Raw genomic sequence first — 16,357 nt, 5'->3', positions numbered from 1 at the left:
TACAACAGTCTTTCATGTGGACTGATTACTACTGATGACTCAATTTCTTTTACCAAATATTATTGCAAGTAGCATGAAAATGTGTCAGATCTTATCAATGTAAGTTTGGTTTTAACTCTAAGCCAGCTTTGGTGTATGATCAGTCTAGTCCTGACAACCCAGACCTAGCTTAGATCTGGTCCAAAATAAGTCTTCATTATGAGTGGGGAAGACACGGGAGACCTGTGGTGGCCACTGTCTCTTCTCTTGTCTTTACCCCTGATGCCTCTGCTACTGTTTCCTAGGGGTTACAGGGATAAGGCACAGAACTTCTAGAAACCAGCCCAAAACAGCACTCTGGAACTTCCAAATTTTCAGAAAACCAGTTTAAAGAATGCTGCTGGTATTATTCTACTTATATTCTTGGAATAAAATTGATACTATTAACTTCATCAAACATTATTAACCAAACAATCTAAAAATATTTTCAGAGAACTATACTCCAGACTACATTTTTAAAGCAGTATCTTCTGGCATGTTCATGGGTGTGAGTGTTAAACACAGGTTTCTCTTTCTATGGCCTTCATTGTCACGACTGAAAACCAATTATTTAAATACACTTTTGAAATGTCATTTATGCTTGAATCAATAGATGAAGATAAGGGCAAAGTTAGTAAGTAAATGAGGAAAAAAACATTAAATGCTACGTATTTTAGAGGCTGTTAATTAAAATTTGGAGCTTAATTTCATCAAGAATTTCTTCTTTACAAAGCAGTTTGAAATGTAAACAGACTATGGGCTTTCCATTAAAAAAACACCATCACTACTAATTATTTAAAGAGCAAAGCCTTCCCATTGTGTTAACATAGTAAAATAAGATTAAAGTTTATTATTTCAGCTCATGGGTTGCAGTCATTTAAACAAATAACAGATAGATGATAGAATAGATGCTCCAACCATTTGAGACTAGGTATCTGGAAAGAGAGTGGAGTGATGGAAGTACAAGAACCCTGGACATCAGAAGCTGGAAGACATCAAAAGTGACAGTGTGGGAGCATCCCTGGGCTGACACTGCTAGACCACACAGCCATGGAAACCAGAAGCCTACTGTATACGCAGAATGAGCTCAGGAATTTCTCTCTGTCTTGGAGCTGAGGATCCGAAACTCAAGAGCCACATACAGAAAGAGAAACCCTAAGCCCAGGAAACTGGGCCCAGAACATAACAGATTCAATGAAAGAAGAAAGTCCAGAAATATTCTGTGTTGAACTTGCCCAATTGAGATTTTTTTGAAAGTAGAATGGTTCATCTAATATTTCCCATTCAGTGGCTTAATAATTAAATCACAATGGTTTGAGCACAGCATTTTTATGATTTCTGCTAGTGAAATCCTCCATGGCAGGCCAGGAATTTCAGTGTGTCAAGATGCAAGAGAAATCCCAGTCCTAAGTATTTAAGTATATACCTGAAGCAAATAAAACCATGCACCCATGCAAGACAAACAAACCTGTCTTTAAATATTTATAGAGGCTCTACTCATAATAGCCCCAAACTGGAAACAACTAAAATGCCCACAAACTAGTGAATGGGGTGCACACACTGTGATATATCCATAAAAGGGAATACTGCTCAACAATGAAAAGGAAAAAACCTGTGATATATGCATCAACGTGGATGACTCCCGGATGCATCATGCTAAAGAGTGAAAGCCAGTCTCTTTAAACAACTAAACACACTTGCCATACCCAGCAATTGCACTCTTGAACATTTACTAAAGGAAATGAAAACTTGTGACCATACAAGAACCAGTACAGGATTGTTCATAGTAACTTTACTTGCAATAGACAAAAACTACAAAGAAACAGAATGTCTTTCAGTAGGTGAATAGTTCAACAAGCCATGTGCATCTCTACCATGGAATACCACTCAGTAATAAAAAGGAAGAAGCCGTCGGTAGACAACTTGGCTGGATCTCAAGGGCATTGATGTGGGATTCAAAAAGCCAGTCTCAAAAGATCACATATTGTACAACTTCATTTACATGACATTCCGGAAAACGCAAAGCTATAAACACAGAAATCAGACCTGTGATTGACAGAGTCTAGTGATTATGGAAGGAGATTGACTCTAAAGGACACAAGGGAACTCTCTGGAGTGAGTAAAATATTCTACACCTTCGTTGTGGTGCACTTACGTGGTGGTATGCATTTGTCAAAAATTTTTAACCATACACCTAAAAATAAAAGTTATGCATGTAAATTATACCTCCATAAACTTGACTTAACAAAATAGACAAAACAATAATGGAAGATAGTTTCATTTAGAACCAGACTTTCAGAAAGTTAATTGGCAAAGTATTGAAATAAATCTACAAAATACTGAGGGGATTCAGTTACATACTGTCATAACGAACATTTTTAATAAGAGAAAATGTGGGGGGGTATGATTAGTAAATAAAACTAGTTATTTTTTAAAAAGATGGAAAAGAAGTCTTGTGAACAGATGCCAGCCTCAGTCACTTGCTATAAATCAGAGGCGTCAGATAAAAGAAACACCCAAAGGCTGGGTGTGGTGGCTCATGCCTGTAATCCCAGCACTTTGGGAGGCTGAAGTGGGCAGGTCACCTGAAGTCAGGAGTTTGTGACCAGCCTGGCCAACCGTGTCTCTACTAAAAATTCAAAAATTAGCCAGATATGGTGGTGCATGCTTGTAATCCCACCTACTTAGGAGGCTGAGGCATGAGATTCGCTTGAGCCAAGATCACGCCACTCCACTCCAGTCTGGGTGACAGAATGAGACTCCGTCTCCAAAAACAAACAAACAAACAAACAAATAAACGTCAACCAAAGCTACCACTGTGTCTGGTTAAGGTGGGGAAGAACAGAGTAACTCCATTCCTGCTGCAGTCTCTCAATCTGCATGGTATATCACACATTTCCATGAGCTTTCACATGTTGTCACTGGACTGCAGACTGGAGTTCAGGCAAAAAATATGTCCTTTTCACATCCACAGTCCCATAACAGGGGCAGTGCCTGTACCTGACCTGTAACCTGCAGTGGCTCAGTAAGAACTGACTGCATAATTAGGTGAATGTGTATGATGGATAAAGGAAAGAATTGAGGGAGGGAGAAGTTATTAATAATTTGATTGGCTTTCACAACCCCCTAGGGAATGAATTGGGATGGTTTCTTTAGCTTCATTTTTCAAATAAGGAAATTAAGTAGCAAGTCCTAGAAGAATTAAGTGATGATAAAAACTGATCAAGATACCCTAGGATTGGCCCTGTGGTCCCATAAGTAGCCGTTGAGTCTCCCCAAATGATTGTGGTGGGTAGGTACTGCCTCCCTGCCCAGGCTGCACGGCTGCCTTAGTTACTACAGCTCACACTGGCCAACTATGCCACGGGATGATTTACGGAATTTCACGTAAACTGATTTTGCGGGTATATCACGGGTGATGTGCTTCATGTATCACTGTGAGATGAAAGGGAAATGAAGACTTGTTTAGGATTCCCTAAGAACAGAAAAAGTGAAGCAAAGTGTCACCCTGCATAAATTCAGCTCATGAGTGCCCTGTGGAAATGGTTCAAACTCAACTCGGTCCTCCAAAGCTAAATTTAACAGAGTAGAGAATAATGAACTGGACATGTAGAAAACAATTTAACCTTTGAATGGCTTTTTTCCCCAAAAATACTCCACAGTAATGACTTTAATATACTTAGAGTGTGCTTAAAATGACTTTAATATACTTAAAATATACTCAACACTACTCTGCCACAATGACTTTAATATACTTAAACTATGAGGCGGCAAGAGGAATGTCTTTCATGAACCTCACGTTTGTTCCTGGCCCACTTCAATGACTCCCTTCCTCTTTCTCCTAACAACTTGAATGAAGGAGAGCAGCCAATTGATTTCCACAAGACCATTCGTTAATTCGTACCTGTCTTTCCTGTCACTTCTCATTCATAGATAATCAATAACTCAAGTCTCTCATCTTTCCTTATTCAGAAGACCCTGGAGCTGTTTGTTGTTGGGTATCTTTCTCTCAAACACTTTCTATTGGTAAAAGACGGTGTTAAGCTGAACTAACCAAAATGGAACAGCCGTTAGAATGCACCATTGATTCACCCAAGGTTGTCACACATTTCCTTTTGCATTCTTATCTTGCTTTAAAGTATTGAGAAGCTTCCAGTAAGCTTTGCAACCACAAATATATGTGGAGATAACATATTTACTCAAATTTCTACAGTGACCTCTTGAGCATTTTCTGAATGCCCTAGTCGATTTAAAACTCAACAGCTTAAGAATTATTTAAATAGACTCCACAGTATGAAGCTTGTTCTTAGAAAGCAAAATGTCATTGAACCTTGGTTTAGAACAGGTTTTCATAGTGTTACGAAGGAGGTTCATTCTGACAGAACAGTAACTCTTAAACCATGATGTTGTGTGTTCTGTTCTAGTATTAATTTATTAAACTCAGTGAAAAACAAGTTTACTTTATATCAAACCTCAACCAAATCTGTCTTGTTGTTCTTGTGGTTGTTGTTACCATTATTTAAGTTTCTCAAATCATTGTAGGATGCCAAACGTTTTAAAAACCAGACCCAACACTTGGCCTTCAGAGATTTTCTGTTCACTCTCTGTAAAGACAGGACAAATTGTTGAGGGCTTTGGACCACAGGCGGAGGGTGAGTGTGAAAGAATAGACGGGTTTCAGTTTCCAAAGATGAGGAAGAAGATGCACATAACAACACCTGTGACCTAGCTTTGATACAGTCAATTTAAAACTGCTCATGTGTTTCCTTTCACAAAAAAAAAAAAAAAAAAAAAAAAGCATTTTTGAGCAGTACATCCTCCTCCAGCAGCTGCCCTGTGTCTGTTTTTCCTTTTAGTAGCCAAAGCTTATATGTGTCCTCTGCTCTTCATTCCCTTCCAATTGCAGCTCAAGTCATTGCAGATGGAACCCCACCCGCCTCTCCACTTGCCCTGCTCCATGTCCACATCACACATGCCCTCCTCATCCATTACACCAGAGGGTGCGGCTCCAGCCCGCACTGTGATCTTCCCACTTCATGCCAGGCTGCTTAGCAGACTCTGCCTCTTGAAACAGTGTTACCTGAGCTGTTGATTGAAGCGTCTTAACTCCTTTGCGAACTACTCATCCTTTGTCTGCCCTTCTAAAATTTCTGACCTGAGCCATCTGTTTCCTTGTCGCCTACATCTTCTCCTGTGACTTAAATTAAGCCAGTATGCTAATAACTCCCATGCCTATTTCAAATAGATATCTCTCATCTGAGCTGCAAATGTGTCTACAGCTACATGCTGGACAGCTCTTCTTGGATATCATGGGATTCCGCACGCCCAAGCCTGTCCTTCCCATCTGAAGCTTAGTAACACCATACGCATAGCTGTTCACACAAAAACCTAAGTGCCTTGAATATTCCACTTATTGTATCCTCCACAACACCTAAATCATCCCAAGGCCTTAAGGTCCTGGTACTCAAGTCTTTTTCAAATTCATCCAGTTTTCTCCACGTTCAGGTCTGTCACCAACACAAACTCTTCAGCCAGGTGGGTCATCCTCAGAGCCACCTACCTGCCTCCTAGACTGCACCACGGCTCCCTCCCATTTGTTGTCCATAGTTGATCTTTCTAGCACAGACATTTACTTTCCACTCAGGATTAAAATATCTTTGTGGATTCCAGCTGTTTTCAGAAAAAGTCCTTACAACATTCTAAACCTGACCTATAGTTCTTATATGATTCAGGATTGGGACATTCAGGTTTAGGAAGGAAGAGCAGAGATTCAGTCTGGATGGTGCAGATTTGAAGTGCTGATAGGATACAGGGGTTTGCTTGGGTTCAATTAGTGCAAATATGGAGGCCCAAACGAACGGCACAGCCTGATAGATTTTTCTGGAACCCAGCCATGAAGATGTTAGAGATGAAATAATTACCCATATAGGATACATATGTTTTTCAAAGAGCACAGCAACACACAGAAATTTTCACTAATCAGGCAATAAATTCTGTTAGTTCCACCTTACAAATACGTCTCTAGTCAGACACTGCCTCCCCACCTCTGTCCCCACCCTCCTGATTTAATCTGTCACCTGGACTATTTCAAGGTTTCTCCCATTTTCAGTCTCTCCTTTAATCCACACTCTACAATATCATCAGAATGGCAGATCTAAAACACAAGCTGATCACATCCCTCACTCGTGAAAATCATTCAAGGAACTCCCTCCCTTGCATAATGAGTAACTCAAAAGGTCATCAGGCTTGTCCAAAACTGTGCACGGTTCTTCTTTCTCCAACTCTTTGCTTTGAATGCACCACATGCTCACAGCACTGTGCTCTGTGCAGGTTTTCTCCCTGGGTTCCTCATCCATTGATCCTCAGTAAATGCCTCCTCATCCTGAAATGCCACCTGCCCACTCTGAGGAGCTTGCCTCAGCCCCGTGCACATCTTTCTCATGGCAAAACTGGGTGCCTTTCCTCTGTCTTGTCTCATAATACTGACTTACAGATGGAAATTGAAAATTCGTTATTCATTTTCAATTTTTCCTCTAGATTATGAATTTCTTGTAGAAAAAAGTCTATTTATACATATAAACTGAGTGCATAGCAAACGTCTGGCATGAGTGAATGACTGAAAAATTTAAAACATGAGAACAGGTGGGAAAAGTAAGAGGGGCAGAAAATGTCAGTGTTACAAGTACCATTATTTTTAGAAAGCAAGCAATGAGAGGTTAAGAAGTTAGAGATGGTCACTGAGTGAAAATGTGCAAATAATTTGAGATAAATGAGAACAAAAAAGAGTTTGATGCTTCAGTACAATAACAGTGTAGGAGATAAAATGCAGTATTTGAGTGGAAAGGTATTTGAGGAGCATGAAGCAATATTTTTTTTTTAAAGTTTGGAAGTAAAGGTAAGTGGAGTTCTGGGATATTAGCTTGAGTAAGTAACACCAAAATAAAAAGTAGTATTGAACTATTCTTTTGGGAAGCATTAACAAAAAGTGAAACCAAAACCATAACTTTTGACAGCCCCGATTCTCTGGTTGAAAATGTGGAACGTGCTCATTCCTGCCTCAGGACCTTTGCACTTGCTGTTCCCTCTGCTGGGCACACTCTTCCCACAGGTCTTCACATTGCTGACTCACTTACTCCACTCTGTCACTTGGAGGCCACTTCTTCAGAGTGACCTTCCCTTGACAACCTAGTTAAAATTACCTTCCAAGTCCACTCTGCTTCCAGGTCACTCATTAGTCTTTAAATGCTTTCATTTTTCTTGCAATTAGTTGATGCTACCAAAAGTTTTTATCAACATTTCTTTATTTACCTACTCTCTCACACACTGGCATGGTGATTTCAAGAGAGTAGGAACGTTAGCTCGCTTGTTCATTTTTGTGTCTTTATTTTTATTTATGTATTTATTTTTGAGACAAAGTCTCACTGTGTCGTCCAGGCTGGAATGCAGTGGCACAATCTCAGCTCACTGCAACCTCCACCTCCTAGGTTCAAGTGATTCTCCTCCCTCAGCCTCCCAAGTGGCTGAGATTACAGGCCCATGCCACCACCCCCAGCTAATTTTTGGATTTTTGATTGAGACAGGGTTTTGCCTCATTGGGCAGGGTGGTCTCAAACTCCTGGCCTCAAGTGACCTGCCTGCCTTGGCCTCCCAAAGTGCTGGGATTATAGGTGTGAGCCACCGTGCCTGGTCATCTTTGTTTCTTTAGCCTTAGCCTATTGCTTGAAAAGGACCAGGAGTTCAATGTATTTCTTGAATTTATGAATAAATAAATACATGAATTAAGGACTGAATAAATGAATAAAATAAAAGTTAACTAAAATTGACTTAAGCTCCCCAGCTCAGTTCAGTTACTGTGGCATATTTATGAGTCTGGGCCAACCCTTGAAGGCATCAGGATAGCATAAGCTCTCCCATCTACCAAACAACCTAAAAGGAAGGGTATCCAGGTAGAATAACAGATGCCAAGTAAGGATGTCAGTGCGAAACCCTGCAGATACAATGGCAAGCCTTAAATAATGCAACATCAAGTGTGTAAAACACAAAGACATTATCATTAGGCCATCAGCACACAAGCAGACCATGATGTTCTTGAAAGTCTGTATGAAAGTCAAATGTATAAAGGCCGAACAAAAGACATATATTATAAGCTTATCATTTTATATATCACATGTATGTGTATATGCATACATATATAGAGAGGGAGGTATGGAATAGATCTGGACAGAGACACAGATACGGATATCTGAGGTTAAATATTTCTCTTAGCAGTATATGTAACGATTTCTATTGTTCTCTTAATTGCATTATGTTTATACATCTTAGACTTAACCACTAGTATGAGGACATCATTTACTTGAACAATATTTATAAAATAGTGTGAGTAAAAGTAATACAAGATTTCTGTAATTAGAGCTATACTGTCGCAGAGGTCAGTCTCAGTTTGAAGTCATCATAGTGTGTATTGAAACAAATTTATTTAGTAGAATATAGGTACTATAAATCTCTAGATCTTATCATAATCCATTTTTAAATTTGAAATTCCGGGTTCATTTGTAAAAAAACTTGGGAATTTTTTTTTCATTTAAGACTAATTGAAATTATTTTAATATTGAACAGAAAAGTGAATATTTGAGATATCTAAGAATGTCATGAACATTAATCAGAGGAGATTTACCTTATCATATCTCAAAAGTTACTAAAAGCTAAGATAATGAATCAGTATAGCTGTAAGCTAAATCAATGGATCAATATAACAAAACGTAAACCAGAAATGGATGCAAATACATTTAGAAATTTAAAATATGACAAAAGCAAATTTCAATTCATTAGGTTTTGTGCATATAGAAATGAAAGGGGAAAAGAAATAATTCTTATCTTAAATCACACATACACCTTAATTCCATGAATTAAAATTTAAAATACAAAAATAAAAGTTTAAATTAAGATGTAGAAAACGAATTTAGCTTTAGAATAAATAGCCTACCCAAAGCAATAAATGAAACTCAAATCCATAAAATGAAGAAATAGTTTTCTATGCAATTAATAAAAACTTAGATGCCATCAAACACCCAAAACAAAGGCAAAAGTCAAAAATAGGAACACCAACTTCAGCACCTTCATACCTAGAGAAACATTAATGTTTCCTTACACGGAAGTTTACATGAAATCAATAAGAAAAAGGATTAAAAACCCAACGTACATAATGAAAACAGATATGAAGAAACAGGACTAGTTAAAAATGGGGGAATGCCCTTAACTATTTATTAAATAATATGGAGAACTTCTCAGGAAACCATATTTCAACAACGGAGTGACATTTTGTGAGAGGTACCTTTCTGGGTTGGCTGAGGTGCAGGGACACATGTTCTTTGCTTGCTGGTTGTGGGACTCTGAAGTAATACAACTCACTAGGAAGAAATCTAGCAGTTTCTACAAAACCTTAAACAACACATACCATTTAATTCAGTGTTACTGCTCTTGTGAATCAATATTCCTATAAGCCAAAATACTTAACACAGAATGTCTCAATGTCTGCCAAAAAGGGAAGAGTTGAATACATAAATGGTTTAATAAATGCTGTAGACTATTACAATACTTCACTATCAAGAAAGAATATCTGGATATATAATAAGATCTCCGTGTGGTTAAGGGACGGAAGGGAGTGCTGTATAAGGGCATGTCTGGGCCAAAGGTTCATATTTGAGAAAATATAGATGATGTTTAGAGCCATGAGAAAGGACGAGGTTGTCAAAAGAAAGTGTTAGGGCCATGCTCTAAGCAGAAGAGATAGCTGGGGTGGAGGAAAAGCTGCCAGTGAAGTAACAGAAAACCCCCAAGAGTTGCAAAAGAAGAGGTGGTAATCATGCCAGAAATTAACGAACACGAGGAAGGTCTAGTGTCCATTGGATTTTGCCACATAAAGGGGATTTAAGTAAAGTGGATTCCCTTGAGTGATAAAGGAAAGCAGCGGGATGCAGCCATGGAAGAGGAGACAAGGAGAGGAGGGGCGGACAGCATGCACATGGGCAATCGTTTCAAGGTATGAGCTGCAAACAAGGAAATGAGATGGTGGCCAGAGGGAAGAGAGATCAAGGGGGGACGTTTGCTTATTGGAAGATGGATGTATTGGCCACATATTCGCTCTGATGGAAATCAATGCAGGAGAGAAAGGGAAGAACTGAAGCAGGGTACAACCTTGAAGGAGGCAGAAGGAGATAGAATCCCAAGCACACTGGCCTTGGACACACGGGAGGAAATTCAGGACTGCAGACGAGAAGTGGGCAAAGAGGAATTCACACACAGACACCTTTGCAGATATAGGGGTGGGAGGGCAGGAAAGTTACAACTGGTGATGTGTAGCTCCTCCGCCTGGGAGATTGGAGTTAGAAGAAGGGGTCTCTAGGCATGAGCAGTCTTGCCTACCATGGTACAGGATGAGGGTGCAGGAGAGTGTCGCCTGCCTGGGAGAGACATGTGATCTTGACACTGAAATGAAATCAGCCTGATTTTGCTCTGATCTCCTTTTTCAATGGTCATCCAGAAGCTCTGGGGCAAGGACAGACACGCTGGAAAGGGGGACTCCGCCTTGGGTAGGTATTCACTGCTTGAGTGCAACAGAGGGAGGTGAGGGCAAGGAGTCAAGTGCATGGACCATGGGGCCTGGACCAGGCAGAGAACAGGATATGGGAGAGCAAGGAGATGGAGGGACCAGCATCTGGGAGCGTCAGTGAATTGCAGAACCACTGCAGTGTATCATAAAACACATTTAATATATGTGATCATTAATACTGAATGTCAACTTGATGCAAAGTATTGCTCCTGGGTGTGTCTGTGAGGGTGTTGTCAAAGAAGATTAACGTTTGAGTCAGCGGACTGGGAGAGGCAGACCCACTCTCAATCTGGGTGGGCACTACCTAATCAGCTGCCACCACAGCTAGGATAAAAGCAGGCAGAGGAACACTGAAGAGCCACTGGCTTAGTCTCCACCCTACATCTTTCTCTCGTGCTGGATGTTTCCTGCCCTTGAACATCGGACTCCAGGTTCCTCAGCTTTTGGACTCTTGGGCCTTTGATCACAGACTGAAGGCTGCACTGTTGACTTCCCTACTTTTGATGTTTTGGGACTTGGACTGGCTTTTGTGCTCCTCAGCTTGCAGATGGCCTATTGCGGGACCTCACCTTGTGATCATGTTCAGTTAATACTCCTTAATAAACTTGTCTTTATATATACATCTATCTTATTAGTTCTGTCTCTCTAGAGAACCCTGACTAATACAATATATAAAGTAACAGGTTTTCTGCTACAATTCACTCTTAGTTGTTGTAAATGAATTAGCAGCTCTGGAGAATATTCATTTTAAATAACTTTAACCTTTTTCCTGCTGCAAACAATGCTGCCCCAAACCTGCATGCTTAGAGAAGAGCTGAACCAGGAGAAAAGCAGGCCAGGTATAGTTATTGCAATGCTTCACCCCAGAGGCAGGTGAAGGGAACTCTGCAGCTAGACCTCAAGCCTCTGCTTCAGTTTGTTAAGAGTAAAACACAAAAGTAGATTTAAGTCTCACATGGCCTTAAAGCTCGGTGAGCCCATTACTCCCTTGAGTTCCGTTTATTATTCCTGCTTGCTCCTCAGCTGGGCCTGGCCTGTTCACGTGCTACCTCTCAACAGGCATGGGGCTCAGAGACTGGCTCTCACTGCAGATCCATCTAAAGCTACTTCTCAGCTACCAAGATACATGAAACCTCCATACCTTTAGTTGTGGCATTCGTAAACTTTCCTGCTACATCTTGCTTCCACTGTAAATTTTTCCAGATAGTTTTTAACACTTCTTTACAAGATACATGGACCATGCAAACTGGGTCAGTCCCTATGGAATCAGAAAGGGATATGGGCAGTGATATGGACTGGAACAATTTCTTTCTTTGGATATTCCAACATCACCTTACAGTTTTCTTTTTCTGATTGTAAAAGTAAAACACGTCCATTGTTGACAATTTTGAAACTATGGAAGAATTTATAAAAGTAACTGATAATACCATAACCTGGAGACCAGGCACAATGGCCCACACCTGTAATCCCAGCACTTTGGGCGGCTGAGGCAGGCAGATTACTTAAGGCAAGGAGTATGAGACCAGCCTGGCCAACATGGTGAAACTCCAACTCTACCAGAAGTTAGCTGTACGTGGTGGTGCATGCCTGAAATCCCAGCTCCCGGGGAAGCTGAGGCAGGAGAATCTTTTCAACCTAGGAGACAGAGGTTGCAGTGAGCCGAGATCACACCACTGCCCTCCAGCCTGGGTGACAGAGTGAGACTCAGTCTCAAAATTTTTTTTTAAAAATGAAAAAACAATTTTTTTTACAAGGTAATGGATAATACCATAAACTGGAGCTAACAACTGTTAGGTTAAGTTTCAACCTTGAAGTGTATAATTTTTTCAACCTGAAATGATGAGCATTTTCCCAGGTGACTAAAAGCTCCTTGCGAGCATTAGTTATTGGTCACCCAACATCCCACCCAAAGGCTTCCTCTGATTCCCTAAGACCACACGTGATGCTAATATTGCACATTTCAGAAGATCCTGCTCCTGCCCTGGAATTCATCCACTTCCTGCATTGCTGCCTGGCTTGGAAACAGACATGCTATGGTGACAAATCCGGCTAAGAATGAAAGACAAGTATGCGGCAGAAATGGTTAAGGTCGGAGATTGAGGTAGGAGATTGAGGACGTGTGAAGAAGGAATGGAGTGTGGCAAAGGTGGGCTAATGAACCTCGCCAGCGGATCAACCCAATAAGGGGACAACAATTTGGGAAAATCTTATGCATCAAGAACAACCATTAAACCACAAATTATGATCTTATTAGTGAACTCTTATGATATCATGAAGGCATTTACTTTTTATTTCACTCTTTTCACCCAGGCTGGAATGCAATGGCGCCATCTCGGCTCACTGCAACCTCTGCCTTCCGGTTCAGGTGATTCTCCTACCTCAATCTCCTGAGCAGCTGGGATTACAGGTGCCCACCACCATATCCAGCAAATGTTTGTATTTTTAGTAGAGATGGGTTTCACCGTGTTGGCCAGGCTGGTCTCGAACTCCTGACCTCTGGCTTCCCAAACTGTTGGGATTACAGGTGTGAGCCACCATGCCCGGCATTGATCTATATTCTGTTCATCCTTCCAAGATACACCTCAGGATGTATTCTTTTCATAAAACACCCTTCACTAGTTCAGCACACAATGCAACAGAATTTCTGAATTCCTTTAGCATGTCACACCATTTCTCCAGTAAAGTTAGCATTTAATAATATTCATGCTTCCTTTCCATTTCACAGACTGCCACACTCAAAGCTTAGAACATAGTCAGATCTTTAGTAAGTAGTTGCTAATTACTTTCAGAAATGCATCAGGAATGTTTAAATTCATTAATTTTAGATTTCATCTCTTATACTAGCATGCTAAAATAAATATCTCACAGGCTCCCACTGACATGACCAAGTTTCTGAAATGTCTATAATTTTCTGAAATTCTGCAATCAAATAATTCAACTAAAACAAAATATAAGGCGGGAAGGGGCAATCTCATATTGTTTTTGGTGACCAGCTGCTCCCTGAATCTCTCACATCCATGTCACTGTCCCTTTGTGCTTCCGCCCGTGCTCCATGGCTGCCCTCCGCCAGGTGTGTTCACTGTGCCTCAGGAGCACCCAGGTTCCTTGTAGGAACGATGAAGGGTTTTTCCTCTGCAGAGGCACAGAAAGGAAAATAATGACATTCTGCTAGTGCAGTAAAACATGAGAGGCAACACAAAAACCAGTCAGAGTATTGTCCTATGTCTGTTTCTCCAAGAAAATAACCCCAAGATTTAAGAGATTAAAACAGAAGACTGTTTTCAAAATTCTTAAATATGCTGCATGCCTCTAGTTTTTATTAATTAAAAAGCTAATCTACAAACTTGCAAGACGACCAGTGAATCCTTTTGGGAATTTAAATTGTTCTGCAACATGAAAGCATGACATTTTTGGCAATGCTCAACAGTAAAGCATTTTTATTTCCATGAATCATAGTTTGAATTCCTGTATACATTCTCTACCAAAAATAAGAGAAAAGTAAATATTTCTCCTTTTCAATCATCATTCTTTTCAGTCTCCTTTAGTACAAAGCTCAAGATTCATTCAACACATGTGTTTTCTTAACATGCTACTTAAATTTAACATTGTCATGTCCTTTGGCAGCAAACCTTCAGCCTCAAAGAAAATCATTTTCTACAAATGTCATTTGTCACTTTAAGCTCATGGCATACATGAACAGAAGTTTTCAGAAGTGCTAAAGGGGACAAAAATGCATATCCAGCAAGCCATTTTTGTATAAATATGTCTTCCTCTTCATTATTACCATCCAGAGTTGGTTTAGATGAAGCTATTCTTTAGCTCAGAAAATTCTGCCAACATTTCAGACACTAAAGAAACCCTGGATAAGCCCAGTAGAGAAGCTGGTGACAAAGTAAATTTCACTATATGAACATCAGTGGAGAGCATTTGGTATAGAATCCCTGGAGTCCCTTAGCACCGCAAGGTGAATGATACAAGGACAAAAGTTTACAGTCAAGGATAACCCTAAAGATCAAGCTTACACAAAGCATTCATTGAATAGAAGCTTAAACGGTAAAATATGAGACTAAAATACTAGCTAAATAATGTCAGCCATATATTAATAAACTTAGTTTTCACCTACTTTATTAATATGTGCTGATGAACAAAAATTTGCTTTTACAATTTCTTTCCATGTGTTGCTAGTTTTTTTTTCCCATTGCTGTGTCTATGAATCATTTTTTTTAAGCTAAAGTTTTAAAGATCTCTATGCTATTATCATTTGGATCACATTGGCATTATTTCACAGTCTGAAATTAAAAGGAAATATATCCAATCTGTAAAATATTCTTCTAAGTCACCAGTCTATGTCACTCATCCGAATGTGGTACACCAGGAGACCTGCCTTAATTTTGGCATCTGCACAAAATAATACTTCAACAAGACAAATAACCACAGGAGCAAAACGTCAAGCTTACTTACAGCACTTGATAAAATGATAGTGAGACATCTTTCCATCTCAGACAGGAATCTTGCTACGGGCTCCAACATTCTCTTCTGTCACAACTGTCGTTCCCAGGAAATGCATTACTTAAAGCCCTTATTCAGGTAACAGTTTACCTCAGGATGCACTATTGCACGGAGGCTCTGTTCCATGATCCTGCAAAGAGCTTCCAACTCATTCTCATTCAGCAGCTGGAGTAAAGATAAGCCTCTCCCCGGTGGGTCTTGAGGCACCACTGCTGCACGTGCTATTGTAGCACCCTTGATTGACACAGCCCCGAGTGCCACAATCCCGGGAATAGTCAGCTCTAATTGGTGTTCACATGCAGCCACATTCTGCCGCACGGAGGTGTGCTGCAGTGCGGCTCTCCCGGTCCTGCCTGTTAATGGCTTTTCAATAGCTTTCAAATGGCAGCAAACTAAGCTGATGAGTGGGCTGGAGAGAAGCCACGGATCGAAGGATCCTAAATCTTCTTCGTGCACATTGTCCATGAGCCACATATGACCAGATTCCTAGCTGGTAGTAAAGCAGATTATTTTTAGTTGCCACCAGTTGCTCTGTGTGAATTGGAAATGGATAGCAGGAGCTTAAAATAGCCACCTCTTAGAATCAGAGATCTTTGATCTGTCCCTAGTAATGAAAAAACTGCATTATATTTCAGAACACATCTTTCTGCTTTTCTGTGCAGAATGTAAAACTTAAATTATCCACAAGAAGCTTCTGGTTTGCATAGCTTTAAAATTTAGGATTCTCCTACCTCTGCAGACTGCAATGAATTTAACTGTACAACCCATTTGGATGAAGTAAGTCTGACTGAATTGGAATCAGAAAGAAATATATGGTCTGCTAGGCTTTATTGTTATGAAAGTGAATAGCATACTCATAGTGCCATAGCCATGATAGCAAACAAAAAGATCATATTTTAAGTTATTCACAAATTCAAAGTGATACTTTTTTGCAAATTGATACATTTTTAGGATGAACTTCTCCAAAGACAAGTTGACATAGTCTAGAATTTATGTTTCAGATTTGAGGGTATCAGAATGGTAAACATGAACAGTATGCTAAGCACACACATCTTTCTAAGGTAGTAACATAATTTTGTATTACCTTACTGAACAAAACTAAGATCAGTGCTGTTATTAAACTAGAAGATTATGAAATTCAAATCTATACAACAAAGGGTCATGACGATTAAATTTTCACTGAAAAATATTCTAACCATTTTAGTAGTGTAATATAGAAGA

At 39.9% G+C, this 16,357-nt stretch overlaps 1 protein-coding gene across 1 annotated transcript in view; it reads right to left on the bottom strand.

Annotated features, from left to right (window-relative positions):
• MYO16 (myosin XVI) overlaps positions 1-16,108 on the bottom strand; it is a 563,966-nt gene extending 547,858 nt beyond the window's left edge. Inside the window, exon 1 of the mRNA XM_032246200.1 lies at positions 15,089-16,108. Coding sequence (XP_032102091.1) covers positions 15,089-15,116 — 28 coding nt within the window. The 5' untranslated portion in view covers positions 15,117-16,108. The remainder of the gene's footprint in view (positions 1-15,088) is intronic.
• Positions 16,109-16,357: the final 249 nt, after the last annotated feature.

This window comes from Sapajus apella, unplaced genomic scaffold (assembly GCF_009761245.1).
Source record: "Sapajus apella isolate SASKATOON/1434 unplaced genomic scaffold, GSC_monkey_1.0 scaffold60, whole genome shotgun sequence".
Classification (NCBI taxonomy): Eukaryota; Metazoa; Chordata; class Mammalia; order Primates; family Cebidae; genus Sapajus; species Sapajus apella.
This window is presented reverse-complemented; position numbering and strand designations above follow the sequence as displayed.